Source organism: Girardinichthys multiradiatus, chromosome 23 (assembly GCF_021462225.1).
Source record: "Girardinichthys multiradiatus isolate DD_20200921_A chromosome 23, DD_fGirMul_XY1, whole genome shotgun sequence".
In the NCBI taxonomy this organism is placed as follows: Eukaryota; Metazoa; Chordata; class Actinopteri; order Cyprinodontiformes; family Goodeidae; genus Girardinichthys; species Girardinichthys multiradiatus.
Genome location: NC_061815.1, coordinates 28,035,246 through 28,053,999, shown reverse-complemented (window position 1 = coordinate 28,053,999; position 18,754 = coordinate 28,035,246). Strand labels below are relative to the sequence as shown.

Here is an 18,754-nt window from a genome sequence, read left to right as displayed (position 1 = left end):
GACCATGGTATCACTGTGCTCAATTGGCCTGCCAACTCTCCTGACCTGAACCCCATAGAGAATCTGTGGGATATTGTGAAGAGAACGTTGAGACACTCAAGACCCAACACTCTGGATGAGCTAAAGGCCGCTATCGAAGCATCCTGGGCCTCCATAAGACCTCAGCAGTGCCACAGGCTGATTGCCTCCATGCCACGCCGCATTGAAGCAGTCATTTCTGCCAAAGGATTCCCGACCAAGTATTGAGTGCATAACTGTACATGATTATTTGAAGGTTGACGTTTTTTGTATTAAAAACACTTTTCTTTTATTGGTCGGATGAAATATGCTAATTTTGTGAGATAGGAATTTTGGGTTTTCATGAGCTGTATGCCAAAATCATCCGTATTAAGACAATAAAAGACCTGAAATATTGCAGTTAGTGTGCAATGAATCTAAAATATATGAATGTTAAATTTTCATCATGACATTATGGAAAATAATGAACTTTATCACAATATGCTAATATTTTGAGAAGGACCTGTACCTCCTATTTCTGTTACCTAAACAAGCTGACTAGACAAACAACTCTTCACCAGTCCCATGTTCCACTGTCAACACTATGTGTTAAAAAAAGGATAGGAAAAAATTAAAGGAGAAAAAAAAAAAAGAAAGATGCCTGATGTATAACCAAGATGAAAAAAACATTTACTTAAATTTACAATCAGTGGAGGTTATCAGCATAATTTGAATGCTGATAATCCAAATGATTATCAGCATCATTAAGAGAGACAGCGGAGGGTCTATATTATTTCTATTGTAATCTGTCAGTAACGTTGCATGGATTAAATTGAATTTAATAGTATTAACTTTTCGTATGGCTCCGCCTACTGTAAACCTCTCAGAATATTGACTGAGAGAAGCATTAAGACACTCTTTAGCTGATTTTGTTTTAAGTGCTCTGGTGAGTTTTAAGTAAAAAGGGGTGGAAATGACAATATTCATTTATGATGAAATAACCAAGAACTGAGCAAATGGCTAAGGGTGTACTTACTATATGAAAAGAAATATTGGGAATAAAGCTAGAGAATAAAATAAGTGTCATGTCTTTTTCTTTAGAATTTCTTCTAATAAAGGGAACTGCATCTGTCCATTAGTGTGCACAGAAGAACATCTCATACTGACCCTGAAGTGCAGCAATTATGGCCAATTTGTAAACTTCAAGCCACACACACACATCCGTTCCTTTCTCCCTCACTCACATGGATGTACACCAGTTTAGCTGCACAGTAAAAGACATCGAATCTTTATTTGAGATTACAGAAATTTTGTTATATTGTGAAAAATGACAACTTTTATAAATTACTATGCCCATAATTATCTTTTTTTTTTCTAAACTAAAAAAACAATACTTTATTTGGATTAATTAAACATAACTGACAAATGAAAAGCGACACATTATTGTAAGTAAAAGGACTTAACGTAAACTGAAATAGCTCTCATATATATATATATATATATATATATATATATATACATATACACACACACACACACAACTTAAAATAATAGACTTTTAAAAATATTCATACCCCTCGAACTGTTTTGCATTTGTCTCGTTACAACCACTGACTTGAATGTATTGCATTCAGATTGCGTCTTATAGATAAGCCCAAAGTAGTTCATAGTTGTGAAATGGATGGGAAATTATTTAAGATTTTCAAAATTTTTAACAAATCAAAAATCTGAAAAGTATGGCGTGCATTTTTATTCAGCCCCTTTCAATCTAATACCCTTAAAGAAATAGTGGGACAATTAATTGTCTTTAGAAGTCACATGATTAGTAAACAGATGCCACATTTGTGCAGTGTACTTCCCCCAAAGTGAAAGGCTGGATCAGGAGAGTACTAATCAGAGAAGCAGCCAAGAGGCCCATTGTAACTCTAGAGGAGCTGCAGATATCAACATTTTAGGGGGAGAAAAATCTGTTGACAGGTCAAATATTAGTTGTAGCTACACTCCACAAATCTAGTCCTCTGGAAGAGTGTCAAGAATAAAGACATTGCTGAAAGAAAGCCATAAGTAGTGAAGGTTTAAAGTTTGTCACAAGTCATGTAGGTGACAAAGCAAAGATGTAGAAGAAAGAAGAATCTCAGAGGTGACCAAAATTGAACTTTCTTACCTACTTGCAAAATGCTATGTGGTGGCAAACAAACACTGCAACAGTATTCCTAAGCTGTCACAGTGGGTGGATTTTTTTTCAACAGGGACATGGAAGTTGGTAAGAGATGAAAGGAAGAAGTTTCACTTTCTAGCAGGACAACCGGAGAAACATTCAGCCAGAGCTACAGTGGAATGATTCAGAACAAAGCCTTATCATGTGTTAGAATGGCCTAGTCAAAGCTCATACTTGAATCTGTGGCAAGGATTGAACGTTGCAATTCCAGTGTACTCTCCATCCAGTCTGACTGAGCTTTAGCTATTTTGCCAAGAAGAATGGGTACAAATTTCAGCCCCTTGATGTGCAAAGCTAGTCAAACCAAATGCCAAAGGACTTGCAGCAGTTGTTGCAGCGAAAGCAGGTTCTAGTGTTAACTCAGGGGAGCTGAAAACTTTGGCATGTCAACTTTTTATTTGTTTTCATTTGTAACAAATTTTGAAAAACCATGTATCATTTTCTTTCTTACACTTCATAATTATACACTACTCTATGCTGGTCTATGACTCAAAAGTAAAATAAATCAAGTTTTTGCTACTAAAGTGACAAATTGTGGAAAAGTCAATGGAACCTTTGTAATGAGGAAGCTTTATCCAGCTTTGTCTACTGTAAACTACACATCGGTCATATTCTTTGTTTCTCACCTTCCTAAATTGTAATGTTTAATAAACTTAAAAAAAACCATACAATCTTGACAGCTGGAGAAAACAGTAAGGTTGTGCTGCAAGAATAAAGAGACAGAAAAACCATGAGGATTTTCCAGTTTCTAAAAGAAACTGGAAAATCAGTAATTGACAGAGAGGGAAATGGCTCCAGAGTCACAGCAGCTATCGTGTCCTTGTCTGACAGACATCTGGCTTCCTGGGCTTGGAGTGATGGAGGCAAGAATCTGAGCTTCTGACACCTGAATAGACAAATCAATTAGAAACACACCAACACAAACAGATCAGACAAATCTGAGTCAAACTAATATCTGGTGTGAGCCACATTTGCCTTTAAAACAGCACTGACCTTTAGAAATGGACTTGCACAAATTGGCATTTTGCAGGAGATTCTGATAATTATTCATTTTATAGGTTGAAACAAAGTCAAGAGCTAAAGCATAAACAGCTTTTCAGAATGAGGTAAAGAAAAGCCATACCTTGCTGCTAAGGTAAGGTTCTAGAAAACATTTAGAAACCATTTATGTCGCAGATTAAGGATACGAACAAGACAAGGAACAGTATACATTCACAATCTGTAATTGACCTTTAACCTTCTTTAGCTTCTTCTCTCTAGGTCCCTTTAACATTTTCTTGTTGATCCACAGGTATAGTCACCCAAACATTCATTCCTCCAGGTAGCGACTAATAATTAATCTCAACAAGTAGCAAAGACGAGGTGTAGTTTCGTTGAAACTCTAAAGTTGTATTTTTGCATATGGAGTTTGGGATTTGATCAGGATAATTGTTGTCCTCAATGTGTGTTATCGCCACATAAGTACTCACCATGACATAACTTCACATTATCAATCATGCCTGAGATTCCATGAAGAGATAAAAGAATTTGATACAGTTTTCATTCACAACAGATATATGGTGAGTTGTCCAAAAGCTTTTAGCCAATTTACCTGCAAGGTTTTCCTTAAGAAATGAATTCAAGTTTGCCTTCGAGAATCATTGCTGGTTTAAAGGCAAAGGGTAAACATCCTTTCCAAAACATTTCTTTTGTACTGTTTATTCTTACTCTACTGCATTTTAAACATGGTACCTCCTCAAACTTCTTTTTTTTATACTGCTCTGCTCCTTTTAAACAGTTCAGTAAGACGAGATCACAGACAACTGTACCCTGTCAACACAGATGAAAAAGATGTTAAAATCACTGGCAATTAAAATAACATTACATTTTAGCCTCAGTGTAGAAGTTCCTACCATCCCAATCGAGGTTAACGCTGCTATCACGTTGATCACTGTTGGAATTAAGCTGAACTTTCTTGCCTGGAAGAAAAAGGGATGAAGAGATATCATCTGCTTTAGACATACTAAACAGTGTTTTTTCCCATAGAAATTAAGTGACCGTGTTTTATGTCTTTGAAAACCATTGCATGCCAAAACTCTACAGTCTCAATGCTAAACAAAAGTAGCCAGATGTGGTGAGTGATGCAATAGCTTAATTATATAGAATCAATACTCATTACGTCTTGATCAAATGACTGGCAACCATTACGTTATCTTAGGTATAGTAGAAACAGCCCACAGTTTTGTATAATAAAGTATGATCTTTGCTTAATTAACTCTTGATGGCAGTACAAAGATCGATGATTGATTTTGTAGTTATGTCATTAAACCTTTAGTGTTATGTCTTGGACATTTGAAAGCTCTCATGCTAAAGAAGAAGTCATTTAGGCTTTGGTTGTTCTTGAGCAGCAGAAAGGCACAGGGTGGCCAAAAGGGCAGTGGCTTCCTTGGGTGCAAAGGTAAAAACTTGAGTGTGGAAGGAGTTTGGAGAGGATTATAAAAAACATCAGTAAACTGCTGAATTATCTGGCTTAAAGGAGGAATATATAGTAAAATCAAAACTGGTCCCAGCATGGAGCCTTGATGAACTCCACATAGAAGCTCTGTAGATTCAGACTCAATCTGGTTTGTAGAGAAACTAAAACTCCTACCAGATATGTAGGATGAAAACCACTTTAGAACAGACCAAGAGATCCCAACCGGATCCCTCAGTCAGTTTATCAGGATAGTATAATTAACTGTGCCAATAGCTGAGGAGCTGTCCAGCACTGTGCATTCTCCAGAATCTACTGACATCATAATATCACTGTAACTTTAAGTAGTGCTATTTCAGTGGAATGCATATTACAAAAACCAGATTGAAAACTATAATAGATTATGTTTTTTTCCAAGTAGGCTATTAGTTGGACAGCAACTGTTTTCTCAAAAAGGCTTTGACATAAAAGTTAGTTTCAAAATTGGCCAATAATTCTGATGAAATGTTGGATCCAAGTCGGGTTATTGAAGCTTTGATTCCACAATGCTGGGGAACACCCCAGTCAAAAGGGAAACATAAAAAAAAGGTTTACAACCCAAGGACCAATAATAACAAAGACTGATAAAAAAGCTTGGTGAGTGGACATCTGAGGGGCTGGAACAAGGCTTTTTTGTATTTATAAAGCCACCATATAATTAAATGTCACAGGTGTAAAAGCAGAACAGAAGTAAGTAGGAGGACCTTCATTAGCAGAAGATTTGGCATTAATTTCTCATTTGAAGGTACAGCAGCAGGAGACACACAAGCACTGTCAAACAAAACTTTAGGATTTCTCTTGTTTTTTATGTGTGTTTAAAAATATTCAGATCTGGCTTTTTCACCATATTATTTAAGCAGGGCATTAGATCTCTAAAATAGAGTCTGTGTACTTCAAGTTTAGTTTTCTTCTATAGTCGTTCAGCTTTGCAAAACATTCTCCTAAAGTTTAGAATAGACTAATTTATTCTATGGCATACATTTTTCTGTGATATAGAACTTGTTTTAATGGTTGCCAATTGATTCAGAATGAATGAACATTCTCTGTTAAAGCATTAGATACGAGTGTTTATAGAATTGTGAAACATAACAGAGAACCTCTCAGCAGAAGACTCAGGGTATTTGCTTAGAGCTCAAATTAAGGTAAACAAAAACACAATTATGATCACTCAATTGTACATCCTCCACAAACACATTGGTAATGTTGAGGCCCAAGGTATGGCCTTTTCACATGGGTTTGTCCAGAAATGTGTTGGACAAAGTCAAAATAATCCGACATTGTGCCCCCATTTCCTGTCTGCCTGCTTTCAGAAAACAATACTGGAAAAGTAAAAGCCACTAGTGCTGAAAACAAAACCCCTCAGCTGCTCAGTTTGATGAGGTATCAATATGAATGTTAAAATCTCCAACAATTTAAACTTTCTCCGACTTAATAATAGAAGATAAAAAATCAGGAAAATCCTTTAGAAATACAGCGGCAAGGCCAGGAGGGCCAGGTTGGCTCTACAAACATTAATAAACATGTTTGTAGAGCCAACCTTAATCATTTGCAACTTGAGGGAGGAATAGCTTTCAGTATGCATACCTCTGCATCTGTATCTGTCCTTAAACACAGTAGCAGGTCCTCCACCAAGGTGACCTAAACAGGGGACCCCCAGATAGGAGCACCCAGCAGGGCACAGCTCATCATAGCTCTGTCATGTTTTTGTAAGAAACAAAAAATTCCACGTTTTTGTGAAACGTTTATTAATGCAGAAGGAGTTTTTGGTGCAGGAGCGAGTGTTCACAAGGGCAACCTGTCTGGATGATAGCAGCACAGGTTTGGCCTCAGCTGGTTACAGTGAGACTGACACCGAACACCTCGTCCTGTCACGTGATCCCTAACCAGCGGTACATTATTTTGTAAATAGATTGAATTTTCTTGCGCATTTACTTTCTGGCCTGGGATGGCTTTGGAATCTACGAGAATTGCTGGGAAGTCTGGGTGGGAAAAGGGATTTCTGGATGGAGTAGGCATAGAAAATAACTGGATGGATGTTTGTATGAAGGGTTATTTGTTTCAACTGTTTCTATGTGAGCAATGATGGACTGGAAGCCTGGGTCTCTTGATCATTGGATCAGAGAGACTGTAGGACCAGGACTAGACAAGCACAGAAAATTAATGGATGGACATTGGTTTTTAAATATTCAGATGTTCTCTGGAAAACTATTTGTTTTAAAAATGTGTTATTCACTGGACATGCTTTTTTTCTTTAGAAAAAACAAATAATGCATGTAACTTACTGTGCCGGTCACCATAACATCAAATCGAACTGCATATGCTTTGTGAAGACTTCGAAAATCAGTTCCATCAGCTGTTTTGTAGTATTTCGCAAATCTGGATTAAACAACAAAAAAATGTTTCCAAAGAACAAGAAAAAGCTAAGAAAAAAGCTCACAAAAATCTCTCAGGCATAGCCTACCTGAAGTTGTACCCTTTGGAGATGTTATTTTCAAATGGAGCATTCAGTTTAATGAAAGAATAACTGGGAACACAGAGGTCAACATCTCGGTCCAGGTTACACCTCCACTCAATAACTATTCCTATTTCACCACCCTGTCAAATATAAAGTAGATATTCAGGCTTACAAAGTATTTAATAAAGTAACTACAGAGTTCAAACAGTCCAACACTGTTTTTATGACTAGATGTTTTTAAATACGGATCAAGATTATAACATAAATGTTCAGAAATTCTGGCTTTGACTTCTTATAGGGTTGGGTTTTTGGTTCTTACTTGTTTTTGTGTTTGGATAATTTTGGGTTGTTATTATTGTCATCAAGGTCGTTCCGTATAGGTTCATTCCTTTGTGTTGATTTTCTCAGTACTTTCTTTAAGTTCTTCTCTGTTTATTTGGTTTTGACTGGTTGGTTCAGTTCCCTCTGCATTCTCTCTGTGTTAATCAGCCACCTTCCCTCAGTCTTGCCTGATCTGCTTCTTCCTCAGCTGGTCCCCATTTCCCTGAATATTTCCACCAGGTTCTCATGTCCATTATTAGCTCTCCCAACAGATAAAGCCATCTCAGTTCTCACTGCCTGCTCACCTATTTCTGTTTTTTTCATGCTGGTTTACAGCATTTGGGTGTTTGTCCTTCATCTCTAAGCCTTTCATCTGTTTAATTCTGTCATTGGCAGCATGTGGTTACCACTATCCTGCCTGCCCTTGGGTCCAACTCCACCAGAGCAACAGTTTGTGAAAGGACCTGTTTTTTCCTAAAGCTTTGTGTCATGTTCTCCCTGTTGTAATGTAGTGAATTATTTAATGGTAATACTAAATGATTTCTGAAATCCTATGTATTCATTCAAACATGTTTTAAAAGAAAACAAATATTTCTCCTGCTACTTGATCACTGTTGATCTGATTTTTATGAAGAGAAAATGAGGTTGAGCTCTGATGTGACTAAAGGTTTTCTGTATTCTAAGAGCCACTATTTTTCAGCCATTATTTTTCAGTAATTTTCCAAATTAAGGTTGAAGGTAGGTCAAGCTTTATAGAAAAAAATTCATTAAAACTTGCAAGTTCTTTCATTCGTTAATTTACATTTCTCTGCGTTTATTGTTTGGAAATCCAGACACAATTCAGATTTTAATTATCTTGTTTCAGAGTTTAGGTCAGTTGGCTTTCCCGTGCATGCAACATAAACTTGACTAATATTTGATCAACAACACTTAGAGCTGAGAATTAGGAAAACTTTCAACTTTAGGAAAAGATCAGACATTGTTTGCCAACGTAGTAACATTCTGGTTGACTTCAGTCAGAATATCCCCCACTCGAAAGATGGGGCAGAAAGGATCTGTCAGCTTGTTATTTGTGCAGTTGTTGATTGTGGAATTAAAATTTCCTCTGAAAAAGAGAAAGAAGGTTTGTGACACAAAAATACTAAAAAAGGTCAGTTTTTGAAACTGTACATATGATTGCTTATATACTTTTGCTTAACACTCATTCAGATTTAAGTTAGAGCACGTATGTTTGGGGGCTTTTGAATGACCTACCTCGTGACGCTGAAGAGGGGGAAGCGAATGCTGTTTTTGATGTAAATAGTGAAGTTCACAAATTCAGCCATTGGCTCGCTGTAGACAGGGATAACATTAATATTTTAAGTGACAGTAACATTACAACTAAGTGTGCATCTGTGTGTGTGTGTCTTTTTATGCCTGAATCTCACATCTGCACTTGGTCATTTTCTGCTGGACACCATCCTTCAATCTCACAGGAACCACAAGATGTGTTGCATACACCTGTAATTATACCTTTTAAAGGAAAAACATAAAGCTGGTTCAAACTGGAGAGTTTGTGTGTGTGTGTCCAAGAACAGCTATCTGGGCCGTCCACAATGAGCACCAGAGGAATTATGAGTTGAACATTACTGTTACAGGCAGTTACTGGACCATCCAATCATGGGACAGAGAAACCTTAGTAGATGTATTAGAGAGCATTAGGACAACTTGAGAAAATTTGATGGTGATTACATTTTAGGATTGGAAGCAATGAGTGTGTGATGACATCCACCACACATCATGTGGTCCTGCACCTGTCCATCATGAAATTACTCATGTGGAGCATGCATTGTACAACATGGTTCTAGGTGTCCGGTCCATGAGGGCACTCACAGACTGGGCACCTAAAAACGGCTCCTTTTCTTCCTTATAAACTTCACCATCCTTGGAAATTAGACTCACCGTTAGCTTGAACGGAGCTAAGATGTTTGGCGCAGTCTGCATTTGTGCTACAATTGAAACTGTCCCCAATCTGAAATGAACACGGACACAAAACATGAGCATCTATGTCAGTTTCTCTTTTAATGGTTTATTAATGTTAAAATGATGTTGACATTTTATGACAAAATAAACTAAATTTCTTTAGGTGCACAAATAACAGCAAGAAGCATGCAAAAGTGATTGATATGAGATTAGGCAGTATGTTCAGACAGGTGTTTTACTCCATAAAGCAGCACAATTTAATACCCATCAACTAACATCTGGTCTATCATTTCAACATGTTGACTGAATGATTTATATGGATAAAGTCTTATGTTATAGGTGTACAATATAATGTTCATCTCTGCAGACTTTCTTGCATTATTCCTTAATCTTCAACAAATTATATGTGTGTCAATTGACCATCATGAGGGTTTAAAATGTGCTAAATAAAATAAAGTTTTATCCAAATTAATTGGTAAGCATGAGGATAATCCAAGTCCAAAATGTCCCAAGATGTGTCCTCACCTCTGAACATGTTCCCTGGAACTGGTTGTGAGTGGTTATGATTTTAGTGATGATGCTAAACACGCCTTCACCCTGAAACACACCACACCATGTGACATGAATTTGTTGTTGTAGGCATATATTCAGCACAAGTAGCTCTCAGTCTTGTGCTTTTTTAAAGGTGTTTAAATGTGTAGTACTGAGTTACACACCTGAGGAGGGTAGATGTAATCAGCCACATCCATCACAACGTTGTTAAGCTTGCCAAAGCCTTTGACCTTAGTTATGACTGATGACTCGATGGCTGTGTCGGCCTCCTGGTAGGCTCTTTCATAGAGGAAGACATAGCTACGGGGGAAATGAAACAACATACAAGGTTGTGCTCAATTTCAGATTTTACCTTTAAATCTAAAACCACTCAACCAAAACGTTTGTAAATTGAGCTCTACATTTTCAGGTTTTCTGGTTAAGTAATTGATTTCTCCGCTACAAGGCAGAGGCTCTCCACACAGCTGCACGGCCACCGCAGACCTCCAGCCACGGCACAAACACTCTCCAGGAACACCAAGTGAGCCATGTCCTGAAGGCTGTGTGAACATCAGGAAGGCTGGTAAACTGAATGGCGTACTAGGAAAAGTACTCTGTGGCTGTGCTGAGTGGCTAGTGGGAGCACTGACTAGGTTGTTCAACCTCTCATTTTCACAGGCTATCATTCCCCAATGCCTGTAATCTGCTACAATTATGACCCTCCACACGACTTTCCTCAGGGCTGTGTGGTGAGCCCTTTCCTGTATTCCCTGTACATGCACGACTGTACACCCATCCATCTTGCCAACACCATCATTCAATTTGTGAATGACAACAGAGTCATCGGCCTCATCAGCGGAGGGGGTGAGTCTCCATACATGGTCATGGTGAACAAGCTGGCAGGTTAGTGTTCTGAACACAACCTGCTGCTTAACACCAGCAAAACTCAGGAAATGGTGATCGACTTCAGGAAACACGAGGGGTTCCTGCCCCATTGAGCATTAACAGAGTCTGTGTTTAGTGGTTTTCCTCATCCACCATCGATGGCTTTCACTCAACCAGAAACGCCTCTCTACTTGGGATTATTGTACAAGTCCGTCTATAGTACCAGCAACTAAGAACTAAGATAATTGTTAAAATGTTGAGAGTTTCTGCTGGGAGGAAATTGCCAATATTCATATGTCTACTAAATTAGCCAAAGTTCAGACTGCCACAATCTGCCTGTGTTAGGTTTTTGGTTTGAGTTCTGTTTACTTTCGTTACACTGCCATGTTCTTCTCTTGCTTTATTTCTGCTCATTTAGGTTTATTAGATTAATTCTGTTTTTTAGTTGCTACTTCCCTGGATTCCTGTGTTAGATGTGTTATTTTACATTTCCTTTTAGATCTGGTCTTTGTTTACTTATTTCTGTTCACTGAGCTGCCTCATATTCCTTCTGATTAGTTCCCCTGGTTCATTGGTCAATTCTCCTACCTACCTCAGTATTTATACTCTCAGATTGCCATTGTTCTCCACTGGTTTCCCCTGATATTTACCATGTATGCTACTTTGTATCTTCCCTGCCATGTTTCGTGTCCAGCCATTCTGTTAGTCTGTTGCTTATCATTATTAAAACTACTTCTCTACTCACCATGCGGCTCCCTCGCTCTGCTCTGTACTTTGGTCCAACCCAAAACCAGCACGTCATGACACAGGTAGAATACTGGAGCTGATAGTGACACTGCGAACACCTCTCAAAATAGGAAGAAAGGGCAGCTGGGTAATTTTGACCCTTTAGCGAAGGTGTCCTGCATGCTTTAGATGTGAGCCTGCTAGTACCCATCTGAATGAAATTAATGCAGGCTCCTGCAGAATTGACCACAGGCGAGGATAAAAGACAGCTATTTAACTGTGCTGGAGCAGGAGGCATCTATAAGACATTAAGTTTATCTCAAAACGCTCAGTGATGACTCATTCCTTTTTTGTTCAGCACCATTCAATCCAGTGCTATGGAAAAGTATTTGTCACAGTAAAGATTTGTTTGTTTTTTTACACGTAAATGTTCACATCATCAAACAATCCTGAGTAATAATTTCATTTATTATGGAAAATAAGCTATCCAAAGCACCCTAACCTTATGTGAAAAGTACTATGGCTTGGCAGTGCCAGCAGCAACTACCATCAAGCATTTACTGTACATTGCATGGCAATGAGTCTCAGGAATTCTTACTCTTCCATGCAAACTTTCCAGAAACAATTGCCTGCTTAAGATCAAGCAGAGCGTCTCAATTGGATTTAAATCTAGACTTAAACTAGGCCACTTCAAAATGTTTTGTCCTTTGAGAGGTGGACTTGCTGGGGTGCTTCAGATAATTGTCCTGCTGAATAACCTACAGTACGTGTACTTGAGTTTAAGCTCACAAACTGATTGCTGGATATTGTTCCTTAGAAATTTCTGACAGAGAGCAGAATTCATGGATTCATCAAATACAGTATGTTGTCCAGTTCCCACAGCCTCCATTTTCACTGATAGATGTCAATGGTTTTGTTGCTTCCCTGGTCTTGAATTTCTTTAGATCAGGGTATAATTTGTTGCTTTTTGAGATCTATTAGCCTGCTTCGTGTAGTCAGACAGGTTCTATTTAGGACGTTTCCTGATTCTATGGGGATGGTAGTGATCAGGCCTGGTTGTGGCTAGAGAACCTGAGCTCAGCTATCCAAATATGGTGGTAAATCACATAAAATTAACGAGTTAACAACGAGGCTGATCACTTTTTCACATTGGGAAAAGGTGGCTGTTTTTTAATTACCGTAAATAAAAGAAATCACTGTTTTAAAGCTACATTTCATACCAACTCATATTTATCTTTGCCTGATCTTAAAATGTATCTGATGATCTGAAACATTTACTAAAAAATAAAAACAAGACATTTGTACGGGAACAAATACTTTTATATAGCACTATATATTTTCTTCAGGTTTTAAAAAAATTATAACTAGGCTGGAGGAAGTAGGAATGGTTTGAAGTGTTTAGATGAAGAGCTGAAAGGGAGGGATGACAAGCTGGGAACATAGTCAAATAGTTTTAATTTAACTGAACAATATTAGAAAACGGTAAAACATGTGGCCACGTTAGTTTTCATATAGTGTTCAGTTTTTTTCTCAAGTCCAAATTTTGAAGTCTTGAACATGCTGTCCACCTGAGTGGACATGTGAAAAACTTCAAAACTATATATTACAAAAAATTAGGGTTCAGGTTTTATTTTTTTCATACCTGAAGATGAATAAAAGCAACATTGCAATATTTCTGGAGTGAGTCTATTTAAACTCCCACATGAGCTAGAACCTAAATAAATAGATAGAAATCTGATCACTGACCCGACAAAATATGACATGATCATAAGCTGCACCAGCCGGTTAATGATCCCAACAGACCAGCTCTTCACCACCACAGACTTGTTGGTCTCGTAGGTCAAGAAGCTGGTCATAAAGCTCCATGCTAGCGAAGTCATGGCTGCAGAAATTCCTTAGTCTGAGAGAAAAGTTCGCTTCTTTTCCAGGCCTAGAACCTAAACCTTTAAACATCCAGAATTCTCTCTCCTGGTTCTATTGCAAACACTGGAACAGTAGTCTTCAGTGTCTCTCCTTGGCGTGTCTTCTTCAATGAAAATCAGTTTCTTTCCCCTGTGTCATTGGCTAATGACATAAATGAGACCTCCCCCTCGTTACTCAAAGGCGCAAGAGGAGGATGTCTCTTTCCTTCTTGACCACAAATCCCAGTCTCCCATGCTGTTCTCTACATCTTCTGGTTTGAAGCAAAACCACAGCAGCCTCGTAAACACTTAGCCAGAGGCACCAATCAATACACCATGTATCTGCATTCATTCACTGCTAGTGTATCAAATTCATTTTATAGGTTTCTTGTATTTTTTATCAGTTCATTCCTTGAATTAAGTGTCAGTTATTGGCTAAAATATGTGTCCAGTTTGATCACAACAACATGGTAATAAAAGAAAGGATACATCAGCTTTTCCCCTTCAACCTTTCTTCATTTTGTCATAACAGAGCCACAAACCTTTATTTATTTGCTTTACAAATAAACTCTGAAACGTTTGTTTTCAGTCCCCAGAATTAATATTTTGAAAAGCCACCTTTGGTTGCAATTTGGGTCATTTTGCTGGAAGGTGAACTTCCATCACAGTCGCAAATCTTTTGCAACCTCTGACTGTCTTTCCTCCAGTATGACCCGGTTTTTTTCCTTCATCCATATTCCTATTATCTCTGACCAGAGTAGCGTCCATGAGCCTGCATAAAAAAATACCCCCACAGCATGATGCTGCCACCACTATGTTTTACTATTTGAAATGTATGTTGAATTTCATGTGACTTGTTAGTCTTCCATAACAAATAAGTTTGGCATGTTTGCCAGAAAGAATCCATTTTGGTATCGGTCAGATACCACAGAGCAAACAAGTAAATTAAGGTGCTTAATTTACTTGTTTGCTCTGTCCTCCACACAGCTTGTATCACACTACAAACAAGACTTCTCATGTCACTGCTTGCTAAAGGCCAGATTTGTAAAGTGTAAAGATGATGACGTGAGTAAAAGTTTTTGATTAATTAGTTTTGTATGGAATAAATTATGAAATTATTAGTAAAATAAGGTTTTATTTCTGTCAATCCATTAACGTTGAATTTATTTATTTGCTGTTATATTTCAGTCACAACACCGAAGTGGGTTTCTTAAGGATTTTTAAGCATACTTTCAAAGTACTCCGCTAGAGAGTGGATGTTGTCAAGTTTGGGGTCTAACCCTTTTTATTTGCTTCATCAAATTATTGCCAGGTTGCTGCTTCTGCACGCAGAAGCGGATACCAGAATTATTCATATTATCTGTGGTAAATCTTGGGTTTTTTTCAGTCTTGCAGACAAAGAGGTCACCTTTGGCCTGGAAACTGAAAAACAAAACCAAGTCATTTCTGTTCAATCTGAAACCTGTGCTAAACAGACAACATGTATGTTAGTAGATTAGATTCAGGTCTGTATAGAATAAAACACCCCCTTCAGTCAAAATGAATGCTGAAATAATTTCCTACACAGGTAAAACACAGGTAAAACTCTTACCAATATGGATTTTAAATAGAAGTAAATATAGTAATTATAGAAAAATGCATCAAATGTTTATGAAGAATGCTGATTTTTTTGTCTAAGTAACTGAAAGATTTAAAGTGCAAAAACTGTTAAATTGGGAAATAAGTTCAGGAAAACGTGATAATTTACATAGATGACAATTAATCATTTAATCTGTTAATGTTTACAATGTAGCGATGGCAAATTTTCACAGGATCTTTTTTCTAAATCTGTTATCAGTTGATGCCTCTTTTTGTCTTTTAAGTAGGTATTTATTGTTTATGAATTAAATAATAATTTTAGAGCCAAGTTGAAGAGCCTCACAGGTTACAGTAACTTTCAAGGAGAACCTTCAATCCTTACAACTAAAGGAAAACCAGTTAATTTGTTTTGTACAGAAGAATAAAATAAATGTTTTTTGACAAAATGTACTTGTAGAAACTTAATTCTCTTCCCTCCTGTTTGATATAAAGATAAATAAATACATTTTAAAAATTAAGGTTTAATTGCTGAAATTAATATTTTATATTTGTTTTTATATTATTAGGCTTATAATTTTTTTATGGATATTGTGATCTTTTTCTGAGAGACATTTCTGTGTTAAAATGTTCTTTCTATTCGTCCGACGTACTATTCTAATCTGAAATGTCACATTAGCTGTGAGCAAAAAGTCTTCATAATAAACAGACATAAAGGCTTGAAAACAGTCTGTATTTAGTAATTACCCTTCTTTCTTTTTCTCTCTCTCCATATATATAGATTTCTATACATGAACTGTAAAGAAAAATGAACTCCACTAAAGGCTTATTGGTTACAAGACCGAATCTAAAAGCACTGTAATAAATTATACATTAATGACAACGGGTCATACGATAGGACCATTTCTAGACACACTCCCAAGAACAAGCAACATTATGGATTCTCACATCACAGAGATAATGTAACAGTAAGTGTGTCTCTCTCTGAGCATTTCTTAAGTGGCCCCCATTATGTTTGTGGTCCTCTAATAGTAATCTAAAATGGGAGCAGAAACACCTAAACATGTGCTGTGAACATTTGAAGAGCACAAGCTTTCAAGATTTCTTCTTATAGCCCGGACCATGAATATGTAGAGCAACAATTCTTTATTAATATTATTTTTTATTTTGTAGATCCAATTTGCCCAGACACTGTAAGGCAATTACAACCGCCATACTGTTTGCTTGAGCTGCCAGGTCAACACGACCTTAGAAAAAGTAAGGTCCAAAGTTTAGGATTTTCTTTTATTACCTAACCCTGCTTTAAATGTCCACAAAACTTATTGTGGGGACTTTCTTGGTCTTCACTGTGCTGGTTGCTCACTAATGTTCTCTAACAAAACTCTGCAGCGGTGAGGGAGCAGCTGCATTTATACTGAGACTAAATTAGACCTCCAAGAAATAGGTTGCACTGGATTTTAGGGAGTTAGAGTGAGAGGGGGCTGCATGATGTGGTGCATCAGTAGAGTGCGCAACCCATATGCGGAGGCTTCGGTCCTTGACGCAGCTGTCCTGGGTTTGAGTCCTGACCCCAGGGACCTGTGCTGCATGTCTTCCCTCTCTCTTTCAATCTCCTGTAATTGGTAGGTTAATTGGTCTCTCTAAATTGCCCATAGGTGTGAATGAGTGTGTGCATGGTTGTTTGTCGTGTATGTCTCTGTGTTACCCTGCGATAGATTGGCGACCTGTCCAGGGTGTACCCTGCCTCTTGTCTGTAGACTGCTGGAGATCCCCCGGTGATCCACTATGGAATAAGCGGTACAGAAGATAAATTAATGAATACAGGAAGTAATTAAAAAAACTGCATTAGGAAGAATCACTAAAACTGTTGAATTTCTATGAAATATTGCCCAGTGTAATCGTTATAATTCTTTGATTCCTATCTTCTCTAGTAAACCAGATGTTTGAACAACTCCATAAACAATCATACTGTATATAATCCACACAGAAGCTGAATTATATATGCAAATGAACACCAGTGGATTTCTGCTGAGAGTTCCTCCTGAAGGTGCCTTATCACTGAAGTCAGCACTCAAGATGAACATCACATCCGGTGACATTTGGCTCTTAAAAGCCACACTCCAAACCACCTTCCACTCAGGCTTCGGGTTGTTGTTTGAAACCACTGTCTCTACAAATTTCACCATCTAACACACTCGTCCTAACCGCCCGGCCTGGTTAAATTTGCTAATGTGCTCCAGGGAGCGCACATCCTGTGGGAATACCTTAAGTAAGACTGCTCTAAAACCTTGTTTTATATTCTCTAGCATAATGGGGTGGAAGCAGTTAATGAGCTGTAGGATTACAGTCAGAAATTAGAGGTCAAAGGGCTCATCCCTTTTCCCTGACAAAAGAAATGTTTTATACGGAACGTGGCAAATTTATCATCCAACCTGCTCTGCTATTGAACTATTTCACTTTTAAGCTCTCGAGTTTAATTTATTAAACTGTCTGACATTTTACAATCATCCTTTTATGCATTTGCTAAAAATGAATCTAAATTTAGAATGATAAATATTTTAAAGAACACGTCTGTAAACACCTCCTCCCTGAGCCGCCACCTTAACGTTGGTGGAGGGGTTTGAGTGCTCGAATGATCCTAGAGGCTATGTTGTCTGGAGCTTAAATGCCCCTGGTAGGGTCTCCCATGGCAAACAGGCTCTGGGTGACGGGTCAGACAAAGAGCGGGTCAAGATGCCTTCATGAGGACCAAAAAAAAAAAACGAGGCACGTGACGTCACCCAGTATGGCAGAGCCAAGGTCCCACCCTGGAGCCAGGCCTGGGGTTGGGACTCTTCAAAGAGCGCCTGGTGACAAGGTTGCACCTCGTGGGAGCCGGCCGGGCCAAGCCCGGACGAGAGATATGAGGGGGTCTGGTTTGGGGGCTACTGGATTTCATCTCTTCTTTTTGCAGATGATGTGGTCCTGCTGGCCCCCTGTAACCAAGACCTACAGCATGCACTGGGGCGGTTCGCAGCCGAGTGTAAAGCGGAGTTCCTGCCTCAAGTGGAGGAGTTCAAGTAACTTGGGGTCTTGTTCACAACTGAGAGGAGAATGGAGCGGGAGATTGACAGATGAATTGGTGTGGCTGCTGCAGTAATGGGGACGCTGTGCCAGTCCATTGTGGTGAAGAGAGAGCTGAGCCGAAAAGCGAAGCTCTTGATTTACCGGTCGGTCTACGTTCCTACCTTCACCTATGGCCATGACCTTTGGGTCATGACCAAAAGAACGAGATCCTGGATACAAGCGGCTGAAATGAGCTTCCTCCGTAGGGTGGCCAGGCGCTCCCTTAGAAATAGGGTGAGGAGCTCGGAGTAGAGCCGCTGCTCCTCCACATCGAGGAGCCAGTTGAGGTGGCTCGGGCATCTATACCGGATGCCTCCTGGACGCCTTCCTCAGGAGGTGTTCCAGGCACGTCCCACCGGTAGGAGGCCCAGGACACGCTGGAGGGACTATGTCTCTCAGCCGGCCTGGGAACGCCTTGGGCTCCCACCGGAGGAGCTGTCTGGGGGAGAGGGATGTCTGGGTGTCTCTACTGAGTCTGCTGCCCCCGCGACCCGGTCCTGGATGAAGCGTTAGATGATGAGTACAAGTACGAGTCTGTAAAAACCTGGTGTAAGTCCTGTTAAGTAGAAAGGTTGTATGCTGCATTT

The 18,754-nt window shown here is 38.7% G+C and overlaps 1 protein-coding gene across 1 annotated transcript; it reads right to left on the bottom strand.

The window, feature by feature from the left end:
* Positions 1 to 1,285: 1,285 nt before the first annotated feature.
* p2rx3a (purinergic receptor P2X, ligand-gated ion channel, 3a) lies at positions 1,286 to 13,590 on the bottom strand. The gene is made up of 12 exons (XM_047354102.1): positions 13,333 to 13,590; positions 10,161 to 10,296; positions 9,970 to 10,041; positions 9,424 to 9,493; positions 8,910 to 8,994; positions 8,737 to 8,814; positions 8,461 to 8,587; positions 7,168 to 7,301; positions 6,989 to 7,082; positions 4,108 to 4,173; positions 3,947 to 4,024; positions 1,286 to 3,101 (listed from the first exon to the last, which is right to left on the bottom strand). The coding sequence occupies exons 1-12, from the start codon at positions 13,464 to 13,466 to the stop codon at positions 2,982 to 2,984; spliced, it is 1,194 nt and encodes a 397-aa protein (XP_047210058.1). The 5' UTR covers positions 13,467 to 13,590; the 3' UTR covers positions 1,286 to 2,981.
* Positions 13,591 to 18,754: the final 5,164 nt, after the last annotated feature.